Genomic DNA, 20588 nt, shown 5'->3' with positions numbered 1-20588 from the left:
AAAAGTGTTTACTATACACAAAAATAAACAGATATAAGTAAAATATTAATTTTTCAAAAAAACATTTAAGCTTTCCAAAATCTAACCCTAAGAATGCATACAATACTACAACATATGTTATCAAACCCTAAGCCAAAGAATATCATGATTAACTATTTTCACTCATCTATGTTGAAAACTATTCAATTTTATTATATTTTAATTTATATTATTTAAAACTGTTTATAATTACATGATTTCTAGGTGTTCAAAAAAAAATACATGATTTTAATTTTTCACTTGTCAAAGTATTTGTTTTTAAATTTTATAAATTATTTTTAAGATCAACTACACCAGAAGACTTCCCTGGAAGTCGTCTAGACGAATTACAGTATCCTGAAGACTCAGACGACTTTCCAGTGCTATATTCGTAAAAATGATTTATGTTTTTTGTTTGGTCATAAGAGGTTTGATGTAATTTCACAGGGTTTTTAGATTAGTTTTGCATTTGATTCAAGTTTGGGTATAGTTTTGTATTTAAAATCAAGTTTTGAGTCATATTTGACAAATTTCCCGATAACTAACGTAGTTTGCAATCATTTTAAAATATATGTTATAAGCTGATATTAGTTAACAGATTAGTTTGTTTTTTTCAAATGTCTTTACGAGTTGGACATAAAATAGTGGCTAAAATATGAGATGATTATAAAATTATAAATTTAGAATATTAGAGAGATGAACTCATATTCAAGTATATTCTAAAAAGCCTATGAAGAGCAAATAATAAGTATTCAAAATTGGATTAAACAATTGATATCAAAATTATTGTCTTAAGAGGGTAAACAATTTCTAACAAAGTCAATTGTAACGGGTTTGTGATGCGGGCACGGAATCACTCCGGTGCTTAGATCACTTGATGATAAGATGATTCAGAGGCAGCGAAAGTTGGAAAGATGGTGGTGAAGATGGTCTTAAATGGATTATTGACTCCCACAAACTATGGGGGATGAATGACTCTCAATTTGTGATGGACACGGGCTACTGAATCACACAAAATAAAACCTAGCTATGAACCATGAATCCTAGAGATTGAAAATACTTCTCACACTTAGAATTAAAGAACAGCTCAAAGAACATTATTTTAAAAAAAACTACGTTGTATAGTAATTTGATGATTGAAAGGTGAGTATAAATGGACACTTAAGAGGAGGTTTTTTTTTTTTTTTGAAACACCACTTTCATTCATACTTAAACATCCAAATCCAAATTACAATTAAAAGGAAAGTTGTTTAGAACTCTCCAAACAGAAGACAATACAGCATAAAAATTAGCAAAAGCTCTAAGATAGTAGGACAGCGAATCCAGAGCAACGCTCGGATGCGTCAATACAAAGTTTACGACATTGTCGAAACCTTGAGAAATAGTCACCGTATATCGTGACGTTGACATCCAATCCGCACCTCGAAATATCGTCGAGACGAAATCCGTTGTATCTTCAGGCCCCGAACGAACCGCTACACAAGATAACAAAACGGCTATAGATATGGAAAGACACCTCCATTCAAAGATTGGAGGGAAAGCACTCCACAAAGAGGAGGCAAATGGTGATGGTGATGAGCCCGATGAATCCACCGGTAAATGAACAAAAGATAGACTCTTCGACAAAAAGAGATAATCACGTGAAAGCTATTCAGTTTCTGTAAAAATCTTGATGAATCCATCAAAAATTTTCAGGAAAATAGCCAAAAAGACCAAGATCCCCCATTGATTATTAGGCTGTGAAACTGGGCTGAAGTTAAAGGCAGATAGGCTTATCAAACCCACTAGCAAATTGTTTTGGCCCAACTCCGCGAGAGTGACAACAGTAGAGTGGCATCGCCGGTGAAGAAGATACGCAACAGAATGAGCACGACAGCCGGCGGCAAGACGGGTTGAGTCCAGTGAGGGGAGCAAAGCTGATACCATCCTCCAGTTCGGTGGATACGAGCTACAGCGATGTGGAGGAGGTCGTCTGCCGCTAAGGCTTTCTCGGTGAGAAAAGTGGAGCTGCGACGAGAGAACAGAGGTTTCAAGCGGCGAGTACGGCGGCGGATCTGACTTGAGAAGCCCATATCCGTAGGAACAAACGCTGCTCACCCCAGCTAGAGGTAGAAACTCGCAGATTTGAGAGTCAGCGATGGTGAGGAGCGGAAATGATGAAGCACAGCGTTTGAAGTTGGTGAAAAACACGGCGGATGAAGTGGAAAGGGGAGCCCCCCAAGAAGATTCGGATCCGGTGAAGCCCGGTCCGTAAATGAAAGGCCAACCGCTTTGACTCTCAACGGAAAGCCTTCTCCGGAGAGATTTGTCGACGAAAGCTTTGGCGGTGACTAAAACGACGAAAAAATCTGAGGAAACGCAAGAGAGACGAGGACGGGAGCAAGAGAGAGAGAGGAGCTCGACGCCGGCGGGTTGAGACCCCGCCGGCGTCAAGAAATGGTGGTTTCAAGGACACCTCGATTCTCGTGTCTGAGAGGATTTTAGGGCGAACCTTTTGATTAAGAGGAGGTTATATTGTCTCAGATACAAGGGTATAAAGCTAGAAAACATAAGAAAAAATCAGAGGAATTGAATACTAGTCGATAGTCTTGAATCGGTCTAATTAAGTATTGGAAGGTCTTAGCTTGTATCTTAAGAACTTAAGGAGATAAGTGATTTTCTTGTGAACTTTATGGATGGAAAGTGGACCCTCTAATTTGTTCATAAACAGAAAGGAAAGGAGTCGTTGGTCTTCAATGTCTTCAAGTGTGAATGCATCCCTAAATAGTAAGTTGACAAATGTGAAGATCTTCTTGATCATATGTTTTGGGTACATGGTAGGATGATATTGAGTTTGTGTGGATAGTAGGATGTGTCTCCTGAGAGGTTTGAAGAATCTCCTGGTCGCCATATTCGGGTTTACAAGTGATCAAACCACTGAGATTCTGAAAAAGGCAAGCCGAGAACCAGTCTGGCCCGTTTTAAAGAATGAGTCACAGCTTGAGTGTTTAGTGGATATTTCTTCTGGCTTTGGGCTTATTAGATAGCTAAGAAATCAATCTTGAAGTACACAGTTGGCTTTGGTGCATGCTACTTCATGGTTGGATGAAATTCACTTCAGTGAACTGGTACTCACAATCACATGGGTTGGAGAACTTCTGGTTTGTAAATTTCATAACTTTCTGGTATGTGTAGCTTTTGAAATGATTCCACTTGACCTTGGAACTTTGTTGAGTTAGGATTCAGGACAACTAGTTTAGTTGCTTAGTTGAAATGATTTCACTTGACCTTGGAACTCTATTGAGTTAGGAATCCAGGCCAACTAGTTTAGTTGCTTATTTCTTTTTGGTTAGTGAGATATGCCCCTTTGAATGAACATATGTTGCTCCAATGTAGTTTGAATGTGCATTTGAATTGAGCTCTAGTTCAGTAATGTTTTGATTTAGATTACTTAGATCTATAACTTCAAACTTATGTTGATAGGCGCGAAGGAGATTTAACTTGCAGTAGGGCTTTGGACCTATACTTGCTTTCAACACGATAGTTTGGGCAAAAAGTTTTTTTTTTTTTTGCAGTTAATAGATATTCTGGTTTTGCTATAGTGTCTAAGGATGGGTAACTCCTAAACACTGATCTTACGAACCCAGTTAAATCTCAGTTACTCATTTTATGGATGAACGAGTATAATTTTGGCTCAACCTTTGATCACAAGAACTCATGGGACGTGTGAAGACTAAGATACCCTTTATGAAATGTTCAAGATGTTGACAACATCAATAAATACAGCTTAGTCTTTGACTCTGTTCCATGGAACACGATGAAATATAAATTGCAACGACATTGTCTTTGATGGTAACCCATCTCAGTCTATGCTTATCCTTTATTATTGCATAATTAAGAAGCCACAATTTTTATTTTCACAAGTCAAATTTAAGTGGGCCCCGTACGCGGTTGACATGAGAAAGTTTTTTGTGGTTTTGACGTCAGAGAGGCAATAATGAACGTGCAAGTAACGTCTCAAACAAAACTCGAACAAAATTAGAGTGGAGATCATCTTATCAAGCCCGTCCATACATTTCTAATTTTCTTGCACAATAATCATGAGTACTGGTATTGATCGTGTATCCCGTTTTCAGGTGTTTATGAGTTTCAGAGGCCCAGACGTGCGTAAAGGTTTTGTTAGCCATCTCCATCGCGAGCTTTCTGGAAAGGGCATACAAATTTTTTTAGATGACAAGAAGGTGGAGGAGGAGAAAGATAGAGGGAGGCAGGTTTCACCTTCCCTTCTCCATGCAATTTCAGAGTCTAAAGTCGCAGTAGTTGTGTTATCTAAGTACTACGCTGCTTCGGTATGGTGCCTGGACGAGCTAGTCAATATTATGAGTCATGCTCGAAATAAATTGACTGCCGTGGTACCTGTCTTCTACGAGGTAGATTCTTCTGATGTTAGACACCAGAGAGGCAGATTCGGGGAGGAATTTAAGAGACATGATCAAGAGAATCCACAGACGTTGGAGAGATGGAGAGAGGCTTTGAGCAACTTGACCAACAAACCTGGCTTCTCCTCTCATGATTCGTACGCCATTGCAGTTTTTTTCTTGGCTATTTTCCCTTCTCCTTGATTTTTTTCTAAACTTTTGGCATTTAACATCTCCAAGCATCATTTACTTAATTTTCCTTATAAATATCAATAATCATCACTGATATAAATAATCAAGACAGGTAGAAGGAAAAAGATAATTTAAACATTTGTATTTACGTCTACACTTTATTATTAGAAATTCAAACATTCATATTGTATGCATAAAGATTGTGGTTGAAATTTGAGAACTAATGATTCGTTTTAATCTTTGTCTACTCCGCATAATAATTTACGTTGACAGGGAGGATGACTCGAAGCTGGTTCGCGAAATTACGCGTCACGTGTCTGGTTTGTTGTCTGAATCTCCTCTTCAGAAGGAGTTGCTTCCAGGAAAATCTGTTGTAGAAAACTTGTCAACTGCAAAGAAAACTTCTTCAGGTCGGCGGCTAGTCTCTAATTCCGACAAGCTTATGGCAATCATATCTGACTCATCCAATAGCATAGTTAACAGGGATCGTCTCAAAGAACTGATGCATAAGCTCTTGGAATTACATTCTACTAGAGAAACTAGAGTGGTTGGCATTTCAGGGGTCAGAGGAATTGGCAAAACTACTATTGCCAGGTTTATTCACCAGAAGTTGTCCCCAGCTTTTCAAAGTCACTGCTTTCTTGACACCTCAGAGACTCTGGGAATTGGGAAAACAAGTATTCTGAGCAGCCTTTACCAGAATTCATTTCAAGATCATTACTTACTTAAGACTTCGAAGAACATTCACGATCAAGGCATCGTCAGCCGTGCTTCCTCATCATCAGGCTCAATGGAAAAGCTTCCTTCTCCAAGAGGTCTGAAACGAAAAGCATTACAGACGAGTTCCGACTTGGGCTCTGATGATAAAAGGACATTGTTTGGGCACCAAAAAAGAGCTCTGGTCATAGTTGATAACGTTGAGAATAGCAAACAGTTAAAGGAGATCATGAAGGATGTGAGTTGGCTTGGTCCAGGAAGTAGAGTTATTATAACCACACAAGACAAGAATTTACTTTTAGCTTGTGGAGTTGAACATGTCTACGAAGTGGATTATCTGAGATATGATGAAGCTCTTGAGCTCTTCAGCCAATGTGCATTCAAGAAACAGTATCCACCTGCAAATTTTGAAGAGCTCTCAGTCCGTGCAGTCAAGCTAACCGGCTGTCTTCCTTTGGGCCTTAAGCTACTCGGCTCTTTTCTATGTGGCAAAACCAAAGAGGACTGGGAAAGCGAAGTGAAGAGTCTCGAAGCAAAACAAGATAAAGCCATTCTCCAACTATTAAAGATTAACGTCCAGGGCGTACCACATGGTCGAACCAAAGGGGACAGGGAACATGAAGTGAAGATGCACGAGAAAAAGAAGAATATTAAGCCATTGTAGAACTATTGAAGCTTAGCCCACAAGGCATACCCTCACACTGCATGTTCTTCCTACCACAATCTTTATATATCCATTAAAACATCTTTATCTATATCTATATTGTATGATATCAGTTGCACTGTATTGTTTGTATGAAATCATGTAAAATCAAATAAGAATTTCATTACCGTTTGTGTAAAACACATCTATGCTTTTCAAGAATTTCGAATAACGGAAAACATCCTTAAAATCAATTTCAAATTCTTGTTTCGGCTATCCTCGCTCCATTACTCCCTTGAACTTGAGGGGAAGAGTATCATCTAGGTAATATGGTTATTTGTGAAAGTATTCTTATCCAACCCTTTAATTAAGGGTTCATCACTGAGATGTCTGAGTTTTGCGGCTCAAAATAATGTATCTAAAAGTGAATCTTCAGAAGATAAATAAAATTATTAACCGTAAAATCGTTCATCTGTAATGACATAATTAGCTAGATTTAAAAATATTATACACTACACGATTGTAATATTAGTTTTGTTCCAGTATCACTTAAATTAGGGACTTCTAACACAATAGCTACGAGTCCTTTCCAGCTGATCTAATGATCTCCGGTAGTTCGTGTACATATTTTCACTACAACCATCTGTTATTTCAATGACAGGCTTCTCAGCTAGAATTCTTAGTCCTAGACGACCCTGTAGTTCACCGTCATGAGAAGGATAACGGCCCGCTGGAGAGGTTCTCATCCACTAAGAGGCATGCTACATGAATAAAAACTCTCCTATCTGCTTCCTCCAAGCCGTCGTAGCTAATTTTCAAGATCTCTGCTACATTTGTATGAGGAGTTCTTTCAAACCTACATAATGCGTCTTCCCACTCCTTGGGAGACATCATCCTTCAAAAGAATAAACCATAAGCTTTAATGGCGCATGGAAGACCTTCAGCAAGCCTAGATGCTCGGATTGACAGTTTATCATAACACTCAGAAGGAGGAAACCCTCCTTCAAACGCTAACTGGTTAAATATTTTACGAGAATCATCGGTATCCAAACACTTGACTTCATATACAGTTCTAACTCCGTATGAATTGAGCAAGCCCTTGTCCCTTGTTGTGATGATTATTCGACTGCCTGGACCAAACCAGCTCGTGTCTTGAGCAAAGACTTTCACCTCATGGGGTCCAAGTTCTGCACCCCGGAACTTCTTCTTCTCATGGAGAGACCTAGTGTAGTTGAAAGAAACCTTTCCATTAGATAGGAGACAACATGCTTTCTATAAATCTTTGAAACGTTTACCAATGCCTCCCATCTGAAGAGTGAAGAATAAGTTGCTTAGTCAACAAGTTACTTGGTCATGCGTTTTTTTAGCAGTCTTTTGAGTTGTTTCTGAGTCAATAAGCAGTTCCTGATTTGTAGGAAACTGACTAGAAGTTGTTATTCTGTTCCTAGAGTCTAGCTAGTCTCGTATGCTTTAAATTCTTTGTTTCTACGTTGTTTTTATTCAAGCAATAAGTAAGAATCAGTTCAGATATTGCTTTCAAATTCTAACACCATATTTCCCCCAGATTCCTATCATAAAAACCTCACCCTCAGATTCCATGCTCAATAGATGATTCAATCTCTCCATGTGAATGTTCATTCCTACGATATTGCTCAACTTTACTGGCTGCATAATTAACAACTGATTTGAAATGTCTTCAACAATTTCTTCAATCATTGATACCTCATCCTCACTAGCATATGGAACATTTCAGAGCAATTATAAACGTTTACATAGATATATCATGTCGTACATTTCAACATCATGTTTTTTTTGTTAAATAAGTTGATGGTGGTAAGACTTACCAAGCTGCAGAATCCTTGCCTGCTATGCATGCGATCTGAGTGAGAGCTTCTCTCCAACTGGTGACATTGTTAGCCATTTCTGAGCCCTGGTACTTGTCCAACGTGAAACTTCCAGTCTGATGTCTCACATGAGAAGGATCAACTCCATAGAAAACAGGGACGACTTTCATCCCCCTCTTGAAGTGGAGATCCATTATCATCAGGAGCTCGTCCAGGCACCACCTAGATGAAGTGTAGTTCTTTGAGAGAACCACAAGAGGGAATCTTGATTCTTGGATGGCTCTGCTGATTTCTTGGGATATAGAGTCGCCCATCTCAAGCTTTTTATCATCTTTGAAGGTAGCGATTCCCTGTCTACAAGGTTGATTGTCTGAGATATGAGGAAGCTCTTCAACTCTTCTCTAAATACGCTTTCAAGAAGACTTACCCTCTGATTGGTTTTGAACGGTTCTCGGTCCGTGCTGTCCACTTCTCTGGACGTCTTCCTCTTTCCCTTAAAGTACTAGGTTCGTTCTTATGTGGTAAAGACGAAAAGAGTTGGAAAAGTACATTGCGCAGGTTTCAAGCATCACAAGATAACAGTACAAGTGAAGTATCTAGCTACATTGGAGCATATGAACGCCTTTCAAAACATCAGATAGCAGAATTGGAACGATATGTAGGAGCAGATGAAGGAGAATACTCACCTTCATATCACATATTGTTTTGAAAATTAAAAGGGTGGATCATGTTCTCAGCTCAATCGTAGATATGGTCGATGAGCCAGTTACAATGCAAGTGATTGTATTCCTGTTATCTCTATATTGATAGCTCGTTACGTTAATGTTGTTCATTAGTCGATAAGACTGGCAGTACTATCCCTGTTAAAACTTGGATAATACTAAGGTTTGTTGGAAGTTTTAAAAAGGTTGAAACACTTTTGTGATTTTTGGTTGGTGACATTAAAGGACTGAGCTCAAAGAAATAATATTAAAATCTGAGACAAGATGCTTGTTGGTGATATGAAAATACAATCTTTGCAATGAGAAAATACAATATCACAGTGATCTGCACGTAGTCACTATCAAGGTCTTACCAAATATGTCTTAAAAACTGGCTCAGGCACTACCTCAGAATCTGCTTCAGTTCTTGGTTCTTCTTGTTCTTTGAGTTGCCTTGAGTGAGATGCTTCACAGTTCTTCAAAAATAGTCTTACAACTTCTTTCCTTCTCAGATTCGTGCCCTAACCAGAGACACAGCTTGGTTTTCTGTCCAAGACACTCATGTCTTCACAAGCTTCTTCACCCCAACCCCCCTCCCCCCATGAAATCTCATAGGATGCTAATTAAGTAACCTTGGACCTTCGGAACCAACAAGTGATTATAGAAATAACAAAGTTGAGGTTAAAAACTTCTGAATAGGAAGCTTTAACTCACAGAAGCTGAAGCATCTCTGACAAGCTGGGCAAGTTGAGCTCCTAGACTTTGCTGGTTGGAGATGAAATTCCCGAAATTAACTTAACCAAACTTCAAATAGTGCACACAAGACACAACCAATATGGGTTTTGACTGACCTAACTAAAGAATGTTGAAGTTTTCTTCAACTTTTCAAATTCTAAGAGAGAAGAGTATCCAGAGGTCTGTTGTTTTTTGGTTTTAGTCTTGTCTCTCACGTCATTTTCCCAAATCAAGCTAAATCCACAAGCCTTTATCTCCGCGGAGGGACACTTAACCTCCTTCGATAGTTGCAGGTTGGATTGGATGCCGAAATTATTGATTGAGCTGCTTATGTTTTTTACCCCGCGGATGATAATCAGGTGATCTGATTTACCACCTTCTTCTTCTTCAGTACTATGATAACTACTGTCCTGGTAATGAAAGAGATCTGGTTGAAGGTACAAATGAAAGTACCTTTCATAATTCCAATCATAGTCATAAGAAAGTGGCGAGAATTGTATATGAAAGCCCCTCTCGCAAGCAATCACAATACATACATCAAAACCAACCAGTTTTGGGGTTGGCCAGGGTAAGCCAGTTGTATAGGCCTTCCCTGTCCCTATTGTATCAAAGTAACTGGGCACCTCGGTTCCAGGAAAGCAAGCGAACCTCGGTGAATCCTATTGAAGGAAGAAAACAACATCAAAAAAGGTAAGAGATGATCAAGTTCATGATGTGTGTAACAAAGGCTGTAAACATACCTCTTCGTTTTGTCCCTCGGTAAGAAACTGAGCGACCAGATGTTCTTCCTCTTTTAAAAAGAAGCAATGGCTAAGATCAAGGTGTTTTATAGAATGGTTCAAAGGAAAGGAAATAGTTTCCAGGGATTCACAGCCATGTGCGTAGAGATACTTGAGGCACAATGGGAACCCTTCTATCGACTTGAGTTTCTTGCACTTATTAAGGCAGAGAGTTCTCAAAGAGGAAAGATCTCTGATGCTTGATGGCAATGTCTCAAAGTCATTGCTACTAAGATCTACATATGATAGCTTGGTAAAACGCCCAAGCTGATCTGAAATTGACTGAATGTTGTTGCAGTCGTCAGCCCAAAGCTCACGCAATTGCCATCTGCCCCAGTCTTGTTCAGCATGAGATGTTTTGAACAGTGATTGGAGGTTCATACAGCCTGAGAGTTTGACTATCTCCAACTGAACTACTATCTCCAACTGAACTAGTTCAGGCAATGCTTTAAGTCTTCTGCAGTTACAAAGGCTGATGTATTTCAACCTAGGGAGTTGCTTCATGGTTTCTGGTAAAGTCTCGAAATCATTGCCACTCCAGTCCAGTTTCTCTAAGAATTGCAAGCCGCATACATCATCTGGGATCACTTGGATGTTTAGGTTGATTAGATTTAACTCCTTCAAGCATGGAAACATGGAAAGGCTATTACAGAAGAAGCTTGCACCATCACCGTTGTAGTTGAACCTGGTAATGTCTACTGAACTGAATCCATGAAACTCTGGCGGGGCATGATCATGAGGTACTGGCTGGTCCCTATGCATCATCCATTCATGACCATGGAACTCTGACATAGGCATTCCAAGACCATGGAACAGTTGTTTGTCAAGAGCTGCTTCTTGCTGCTCCTTTGACAATTCATCATGTGCCTGTTCCTCTGTACTAAAACAGAGGTGATCTGCGTTGCCGTCAAGCGACAACATCTGAATATGTATGTTCCCCCCAGTGGCTAGAGTTTTAATGTATTCCGTTTCCACTTCTTCACCATAGAAATACAAAGCAACCTGCCGACAACGCCCAGTCAATTCCCTTATAGTGATGTGGTAACTACTGAGCTCATCGCAGTATGAGACATCAAGCTTGGTCAGCCTAGTAAGGCTACTGATGGACTCTGGAATTCTCTTCAGCCTCTTGCATCCTTGAGTTATCAGCTCCTCCAAGTTAACGGCCATGGAAAGATCTGGAAGTTGTTCTAGATTTTCTGAGCCTGACAAGTCCAATCTTCTCAAGTTTGGCATCTCCTGCAGTATAATTCAACAAGAATAGGGAACTTGTGTTAACGTATATTACCAGAAGATACATGGTACTAAGCGTTGATCTCTTAAGAGCTTTTACCACGGTTTGTTTCCAGAAGCTTGTGAGATTGCTACGATGAAGACTGACTTCAACAAGATCTAGTGGACAGAATCGGCAAGGAAAGGCTGTCAGCGGAAATGCGTCCCAATGTAGTAACCTTAGCCTCGATGAAAGTAGATAGGTATCGTCACTACTGCAATGCAGCTTGGTCTTTATATGGTCCAGGTGCTTGTAGACCTTGAGGAATTTGAGAGTATCATGGTGGTATTTTGGATACTCACCAAGATGCAACCCAAAAACCATATCACACATGTGTAGCCCCATGCATTCCGTTGGTTCGTTTGTCTGTGGGATTTAAAACGACAAAACCAGTTAGTAAACAGACAAGCTTAGTGCAGAAACCACCAAGAACAACAACACAGGCCACAAACACTGTAGGAGCTTACCGCTTTACGTTCAAGCACTTTGTAAATTTGATAAGGATCCCACAAAACTCTTCGATTCCCAGGCCTCTGCGCCGATTCTTGATTCACAATTGCTTTTGCAGTTTGGTCTACCAAAGAATGCATCTTTATATATCCACCAGCTGTTATTTCAATGAGAGACTTCTCAGCGAGTAGTTTTACTCCCAGACAACCCTGTAGCTCACCATCATCAAGAAGGGTAGTGGCCCGCCCGCGAGGTTCTCCATTAAAAAGGCACGCTACATGAAGAAAAACAATTTTATCTGCTTCCTCTAAGGCATTATAGCTAGTTTTCAAGATCTCCAGGACATTTTTGTCAGGAGCTCTTATGAATCTGCATAAGGCATCGTCCCACTCCTTCACAGATGTCAGTCTTCGGAAAAATAAACCGTAAGCTTCAATAGCGGCTGGAAGACCTTGAGCAAGCCAAGACGCTCGGATTGACAGTTTTTCATAAACGTCAGAAGGAGGAAACCCTCCTTCAAAAGCCAACTGGTTAAATATCTTAAGAGAAGCATCAATATCCAAGCACTTAACTTCATATACAGTTTTTACTCCACATGCACTAAGCAAGCCTTTGTCCCGGGTTGTTATGATGATTCGACTGCCTGGACCAAACCAGCCAGAATCTTTAGCCAGGGCATGTACCTGTTTGATTTCATCCACATTATCAAGGACAACAAAGACTTTACGGTTCCCAAATCTCGCCTTGATCTCCTGGTGTCCAAGTTCTACGCTCGAGCTCTCAGAGAGACAGAGCATGGTTGAAAGAAACTTTCCCCGTAGATACGAGACGCCATGCTCTCTACAAATCTTGGAAACGTTTTCAAGGAAACAAGGAGCTGGAAATAGCCTTGAAAACCGGTTAAAGAGACACCTGGCGATGGTGGTTTTGCCAATGCCTCCCATTCCCCAGATTCAATACGCAACAGAGGTTTTAGCCGTTCCATGTGATCGTCCATTCCAACGAGATCACTGAAATCTATTGGCTGCATTAGAAACAACTGGCTTGAAATGCCTTCCACAATCTCTTCAATCATCGAGGCCTCGTTCTCACTATCATATGAAAAAATCACAGAACAATTAAGAATACGGTCATGGTACACATCAGAACCATCACATCAAAACTTACCAAGTTGAAGAATCCTTGCCTGCTATGCTGGCGACTTGCGTGAGAGCTTCTCTCCAACTGGTGACCTTGTTAGCCATTTCTGAGCCTTGGTACTTGTCCAACGTGAAACTCCCAGTCTGATGTCTCACATGGGAAGGATCAACTCCATAGAAAATGGGGACGACTTTCATCTCCTTCTTAAAGTGAAGATCCATAATCATCAGGAGCTCGTCCAGGCACCACCTACTTGAAGCATAGTTCTTTGAGAGAACCACAAGAGCGAATCTGGATTGTTGGATGGCTCTGCTGATTTCTTGGGAAATAGAGTCGCCCATCTCAAGCCTCTTATCATCTTTGAAAGTAACAATTCCCCTGTTGATAAGTTCTTTGTGCAAATGGCTGACAATGTTCTTGCGGGTGTCTTCTCCCCGGAAAGTCAGAAACACATCGTACTTCCAGATAGAAGACGAAGACGATGAAGCCATGGATCTCTCTATAAGGCCAAGAAAGAAGGTTTGCAGTAGGATCGATCTGCAAGATCTAATAACAAATCATATCAAAGTCATGGTTCAGTAAGGCCAGCCAATGCCATCCTGTAGTTACATACTTGCACGTCATCAATATCATATTATAATCTGTTGACTTTTAGAATATATACCATTGACCGACTCATTCTACCGATCAAAAATTCAAAGATCTAGTAGTAATCATGGATTATTCTCCCTCGGTGTTCTTGAGTTTTAGAAGGGAGGATACAGGTAGGACTTTTGTGAGCCATCTCTACCGTTCGTTGGATCAAAAACGGATTCCAACTTACAAAGATGATCAAAACCAGGAGGCGAGAGACGGGAGGATATCACCGGAGGTCGCAAAGGCTATCAGAGAATCAAACGTAGCCGTCGTTGTGATATCAGAGAACTACGCCTCTTCCGCCTGGTGCTTGAAGGTACTCGCGGAGATCATTGAGCACTCAAGGTATCGGACGAGTGTCAAAGCAGTTTTCTACGAAGTGGATCCGGTGGATTGGACTGGAAAATTCGCCGACGACTTGAGGAGGCATGAAGAGAGACAAACTCGGGCGACTGTGACTCGCTGGAGGAACGCATTGGAGCGGTTGCAGAGATCCGAACCTAAATTTTGTTCTCAAAACTGGTAAAATTTACTCCCACACCGTTGCTTAAGCTCGGAAATCGCAATAATCATTCGGCGAGTGTTTTTGAAAAAATAATAGGATAGCCCAATCCAGTACTATTTCCTGCTTCAATGTTATTATTATCCCGTATACTATATTTGCTTTGCCACGTGTTTTTTCTACATCAATTTTACTAAACAAATCAATCAATTGAGGACATATTTTATAGCTTAATATGACATAGACAATTGAATTTAATGTTAATTTATATTTTTGATAATTTTTTAAAATATGGTAATAGCAAATATATTACATTTAATGTCAATTTATATTTTTAGAATTTTTTTTAGAATATGAGAATAACTCATAAATCATCATTAAAATAAATATATTCAAATATAGCATTATAAATTTTGAAATATAATTTAATTATATATTTTTAAATTATACAATTTTATTACTAAAATTTTCAAAAATGTATACAATTTTTTTAGAAAATTATAAAAATTTAATCGTAAAATCATTATTTTCTTATATATCTACAAATTTTATAAATATTGTTTAATTTTAATTTTTGGTAATTATGCAACTTTTACAAATTTATTTAATATATTTAATTAAAATAAATAGATAGAAAAATCTATCTAAGATTATAATTTCAAATATATACATGCATATTCTTAAATATATTTTTATGTCAAATTAAATCAAATTTATATTAAAATATTGATATGAAAAAGAAAATTTAAAATAATAATAAAATTTTATTTTAAAATATAATTTATATTTATCTGTTAAAAAATATTTTAAATTTTTTTGCTGTACATGGTGCAGGAAGACACCTAGTTATAATATATATATCAAGTGTCTGAATACAAATTTATTATTTAATAAACATAATAAAGTAATAAAATTATTCGATTTCAAGTTAAGTTTTTAAAATATGATACAATTTAATAAACTAATTATATATTATTTTTTACAAAACAATTTTTTAATAAATAAAAATATATTAAAATTACAAATTAATAAATATTATATACTATACACAAGTTCCTATTTATTTTTTCACAGCGATTTATTTTTTTTGCTTAGTTACCTCTAAGGCTCTAACTGTATATGTGTATAGCTTATGTTACATATCTGTTATATATCAAATAATAAAATAAAATAATACATATATTTAGTCTAATCAATATCTCAAACAGTAAAAATGATATTTTAATTTAACTATCATATTTTAAAATATATCAATCGAAAAAGAATATTTTTAATAAATAATTCTATAAATCAGTAAAATATGATAATTTTTTTAAAAAAATATTGTATTTTTATGTTCTGAGAAAGAGTTATTAAGTGTTATTTTGCTCCACTATTGTCCTGGTTTTCTTCATTGATTTGTAACTTTGGGTAAGAGTTTTTTTAATAAAAATCATTTAGCTAACTTAGAATCAGACATTGTGAATTTTTTTTATTTTTTTATTTAGCTAAAAGGACATTGTGAATTTTGTATGATCGTATCATTGATAAAACATTTGTGGAACTGCAATAGGCTAATAGCATTTTTGTGATTCAAATTTCGATTTTTTACAAACCGCATCGCATCTGCATATATATGTATATCTATATATTTTTGTTATTATTAAAATTATATTTCAGTTGTTCCACGGTTGATATGCATGTTGTCATTCGGACCTTTATAGACAATTGAATGACGTATTTATGTCCGTTAGCGGTTTGTGGCCACTGGCCAGCTTAAACCATAACTCTAATACTTCTTTCCACTCCACAAAGATAAAAGTTTTAGGTTTTTCACATTTACATTACCAAAAGTAATTTTTATTTAATAATATAATTACAAAAGTTAAATTTATTTCAATAGTGATTATAAACTAATATAAATTAAATTAGTAAAAAAATTTAAGAAGTTGCATTGAAAACACAAAACTTTCATTTTTGTGAAACAAATACAAAACTCATTGCTTCTATCTTTACGGAAAACGGTGAGAGGAGTAAAAGAGATAGCAAAAAGCCCTAACGTAATCTCAACTCGCAGGGAGGATGATTCAGAGATGCTCGATGATCTAATCATCAGCATTTCTTCTCCTCCGCGTCAAGCTAGCAGCTTCTTGTCCCGCATCTCTAGAAGAGGACAGGCAGTAGTCCACCTCGAATCGAGCGAGTTGAGCTTGATGAGCGATACCTATATGAAGCACATCCCCCAAAGCCTGTCTAGGTCTGGGGAAGCTGGACTTGAGAGCCAGGACACGTCTTTTACAGACCATTCTTTGTTGAATGAATCGCCTTCTCCCACATCTGACGACTCCAACGGTCTTGTTGGGATGCATCGTCATAAGAAAACGGTCTATACATTGCTGGATTTGGAATGTAAGGACAGTGTCCGTACAGTTGGCATTTGGGGTGAGGGTGGCGTCGGTAAAACAACACTCACAGAGTGTATTTTCAACGACATCTCACACCACTTTCAACACCACTGCTTCCTAAGCAATGTCAATAACATCTACCAAAACCACATCTCACCAAGTTTACTAAAACATCTTGCAAGCAAAAAGTGTTCCGATAACATCTTTGACGCCATCAAACCATTTCTTGTAAACCGACACGTCCTGCTTGTAATTGATGGTGTTCATGATACTAACCATGAACAACTTAAGGATGCAATGAAGGTTTCCCGTTGGCTCGGTCCTGGGAGTAGAGTTATCATGATATCTTGGGCCGACTATACGCTTAACTCCTGCGGAGTAAAATATATCTACCACATGGAGTCTCTGAGATATGAGGAAGCTCTTCAACTGTTCTCTCTTTGTGCTTTCAAGATGCCTTACCCTCCTGTTGGTTTTGAAGGGTTATCCATCCGTGCTGTCCACTTTGCTGGACGTCTTCCTCTGGCTCTCAAAGTGCTTGGTTCATTATTATATGATAAAAACAAAGAGAGTTGGAACATAACATTGCGCAAGCTTGAAGCATCGCAAGATAACGGTAGCCGTCAGGTATCAAACTACATCGCGGCAGGTGAATACCTTCCACGACGTCAAATAGAATTGGAACAATATGTCAGAGCAGATGAAGAAGAACATTCAGCTTCATATCACATGTTGCTTTGACAATTGAAGTGAAGATAATGTGCCGCATCCAATGAAAGTGATGGCTCTGTTATATAATTTTTTTTCTTCTCTGTTATATAAGTTAATAGCTCGCTACACTAAGAATAAACTGGAAAGAAAGTGATGTTGTCCCCTGTTGTAGAACATGGATAGTGGTAGCTATGCAAAACATGTAATACATTTTTCTTCTTCTATCCTAAAATATGATCTGTGGTTGTTGTCGTTGGAGGACTGAGATCAAAGCAGGTAAAACCGAGACGAGATGCTTGCCAGATTATATGAAATCAAAATCACTGCACTATCATGATTCAATATATACTAAGGTTAAATCTATAGCCAACCATTTCACATTAAAACCAGACCAACACTTTTTGCCAATTACAAAAGTAAGCGTTCCCAAACAGCTACTGACAAACAAACAAACAAACAAACGAGCCAGCAAAAACAACCCCACCAGACTTCTAGTTCTAGTTCTAGGGGGATCAAATAAACTAAAAGGATTAAAATGACAACAAAGACAGCACGAACAAACAAACGCAGAATCGAGTTACCAGATGTGTTGGCAGTGTTTTGGCCACATCACCCTTTTTCATTGATCAGCGTTGAGGTATTTGTAGACGCATTCTGACGCCACGGCTTGAGTTTCTGGATCTATTTTTGGAAGTAGAGACAGTGGAGTCACAGAAACCTGTCATTACCAAAAAAGTCGGTATGTAAAAAAACCAATCCTAGTATGTTTTCCTTAGAGATTCAAGATAACAGAGATAAGCATGATAATGACAACTTACAAAACCATCTTCTAGAGCCTTGATATCCAAATCTTCATCCGTATGTTCTTGTTCTTTGGCCACAAACTGCACATAAACATACTGTAGTCAGAATCTGTAAATACGATGGTACATACTAAACATCCAAAGGGTTTGTGAAGAGAAGGGTGTCAAACTTTTTGTTACCTCTAGGCGGAAGTATTTCTTAACACGGCTCTCAGTTTTACCAGCAACGCCAACCGACTCAATCTCCACAATACTCTTCTTCTGTGTGGTAAAGCGGCGAGCAGCCCCCTGAGATTGTCAGATATCTTAATATAAGTATCTAATCAACTCATCTTGGACCCTCTGAACCAATAACTGATTATAGAAAGAACAAAGTTGAGGTTTAAAATTTTCAAATAGGAGGAGTTAACTCACAGCAGCTGAAGCATCTCTACCAAGCTGGGCAAGTTGGGCTCCTAGGCTTTGCTGGTTGGACATGAAATTCCCAGCACCGGGGTGACGGTTAGCTGAAACAGCTTGCCAGCTAGGGCTCTGCCTCCACATGCTTTGTTTTGTTACCTTAAAACCCTATTCATATGTACATGAAACGTCAGCCTCCCTAAACCATTTGGCAAGCAAAAATTGTGTTCTTACTTCTTAGAATACAGAATTCAAACCAACCCAAGACAGTTTCTGATAAACAAACAAACCTTGTTTGATGAGGGTGATGTTGGAATTTCTATGTTGAGAGAGCAATCCTTAGGGAAAACTCCTTTCTCAATGTCTCTGATTGTTGCGTTAATCAAAGGTAAACAGACACCAACAGCATCCTTAAAGTCACTTTCTTGGCTTTCGTCTTTCTTCCTATAATATATAAGCAAAAATGTATAGCCTAAACGTCCCGTGATATATACTACAGCAGCACACAGGCATTCTCATCATCAACTCACCAATTCAATGATATTGACAAAGAGGGTACTCCAGAAATCAAGGCTTCCCTAGCTGCAGCTACTGCACCGGAATAGAATCTGGAAGATTCTCGCATCAGGAAACACATAGCAGAGATGAGATGGGGAGACAAAGAATAACCAGTTATATACAAAAGACAAAAGCACCTACATTTGATGACCACAGCTAGATCCCTGATTGATTCCACTAATTACCTGAAGTAAACAAGTAAGGAAAAAGATACCAAATAAAAAGTGTATGATGGGATGATTAAAAAAAATGCTAACCAGTATTGGCTTTGACCAAGCGAAAAGGGCTCCGGATAATCCTAATGAGATGCAATCCACAGGAGTCCCTGAGACACAACAACAGAGAGTGTATTGTATCACATCATCTTGTATCAAGACACTAAACTAGCCCAACAACTTAAAGAAGATCAATGGATCTTGTTTCAACAAAGACTCCAACTTTCAGATTAGAAATGTCGTGAAACTTTAGAAAACTGTAATAACAACCATTCAATCAAATCAACAAACCTGAAACTTCAAAGGCTGTGGCACCTTTGATGTCAACGGAACTTGCAGAAATGGTTTCTCCAGGAGTCATAGAGTGAGAAGAAGCCGACTTATCCCTGCCACATTCCAATTCACAAGCCTTACCAAAAGTTCGAAACCTTAAACAAGAATATTACCAAAAGGGGGGGGATGAGAGATCGGACGCACGTTTGAGGAGCACAGACATGGACATTGTAGAGCCCTTCACGAACCAAAGCCTCAACGAGAGAGACGAGACCTGGCGAATCAATCCCATCTCCATTCGTGACTAAAACGATGGGTCTGGAGTCATCATCACTCTCTTTATCCTCCTCCTCCTTGGCCGTAACATCGGAAGTAGAAGGAGGCTCCTCCGCCGATCCATCGTCCACTACTCCTTTTCTCTTGGAAAGCACGTCCTGGAGATTCGAGACAAGCGCCGCTGACAAGCCGTTGTTTTTTGAGGTCATAGCGTAGAGAAAGAGAGACAAGGGACGCAGGTGATGTGGGTTTGTTGTTGAATGGATCAGTAACCCTAATGAGAGAAGATTTGGGCACGGAGCGGGTCTAATGGAGATGTCTTGGAAAGAGAGAAGAAGCTTTAATTGGTAGAGAGAGATATTTACTTGTCAACTGTAACAATTGGTTTCGTTAGATAGAGAGAGAGATACGAAGAAGAACTGAGAGGAATTATCTTTTCTTCTTTTCTTTTTTTTTGCACAATTTTCTAATTATTAAGTTTTTAATGTTTGGGTAAAAAAATTAACCTAAAACTTTTAAGTGAATTTTTCGAACTAAAGAGGTTCTTGGTAGACAAAATTCTATATAAGCTATAAAATTTTGGGAATTTATGTGTATTGGTTTATGAAAATTTTAGTAAAATCTATTATTACTATTCTAGGAATTTTTAAATTCTATTTAAATCTTTTATTATTTAAAAAGTTTAATTTTTATTGATATTATAATTTTATTAAAGCCTGTTGTTTCTAAGATATAAATTATTTATATTTTTACTCAGACTAAAATTTAAAAATATCATGTTTACTCATAATTTATTTAATATACACCTAATAAAAACATACTCATATACAATCATCTCTTATTCATCTCCTTTCATCTCGTACTAGAGCTGGACCCGCCCGACCGGATGAATATTTTTTTGTTTACGCAATGTAACTAAATATTTTGTACACCATTATATAA

The 20588-nt window shown here is 38.2% G+C and overlaps 3 protein-coding genes and 1 pseudogene across 3 annotated transcripts; 2 read left to right on the top strand and 2 right to left on the bottom strand.

Moving 5' to 3' along the window:
* The first annotated feature begins 4025 nt into the window (after positions 1 to 4025).
* LOC106299290 (disease resistance protein TAO1-like) lies at positions 4026 to 6095 on the top strand. The gene is made up of 2 exons (XM_013735402.1): positions 4026 to 4573; positions 4881 to 6095. The coding sequence occupies exons 1-2, from the start codon at positions 4098 to 4100 to the stop codon at positions 5986 to 5988; spliced, it is 1584 nt and encodes a 527-aa protein (XP_013590856.1). The 5' UTR covers positions 4026 to 4097; the 3' UTR covers positions 5989 to 6095.
* A 2675-nt stretch (positions 6096 to 8770) lies between these two features.
* Positions 8771 to 13598, bottom strand: LOC106296426 (annotated as a pseudogene).
* On the top strand, positions 13585 to 17152 carry LOC106297913 (putative disease resistance protein At4g11170). Its single transcript, XM_013734049.1, has 2 exons — positions 13585 to 14047; positions 16084 to 17152. The coding sequence occupies exons 1-2, from the start codon at positions 13605 to 13607 to the stop codon at positions 17150 to 17152; spliced, it is 1512 nt and encodes a 503-aa protein (XP_013589503.1). The 5' UTR covers positions 13585 to 13604.
* Positions 17153 to 17481: 329 nt separating this feature from the next.
* On the bottom strand, positions 17482 to 20054 carry LOC106298281 (5'-nucleotidase SurE-like). Its single transcript, XM_013734383.1, has 10 exons — positions 19575 to 20054; positions 19389 to 19483; positions 19140 to 19207; positions 19024 to 19067; positions 18855 to 18932; positions 18615 to 18768; positions 18340 to 18492; positions 18106 to 18213; positions 17941 to 18006; positions 17482 to 17840 (listed from the first exon to the last, which is right to left on the bottom strand). Exons 1-10 carry the CDS (start codon positions 19853 to 19855, stop codon positions 17742 to 17744), a joined length of 1146 nt encoding a protein of 381 aa, XP_013589837.1. The 5' UTR covers positions 19856 to 20054; the 3' UTR covers positions 17482 to 17741.
* Between the last annotated feature and the right edge of the window lie 534 nt (positions 20055 to 20588).

The sequence above is a fragment of the Brassica oleracea genome, chromosome C6, assembly GCF_000695525.1.
Source record: "Brassica oleracea var. oleracea cultivar TO1000 chromosome C6, BOL, whole genome shotgun sequence".
Taxonomy (NCBI): Eukaryota; Viridiplantae; Streptophyta; class Magnoliopsida; order Brassicales; family Brassicaceae; genus Brassica; species Brassica oleracea.
Note: the sequence above shows the minus strand (reverse complement) of the source record. Positions and strands in the feature narration are given on the sequence as shown.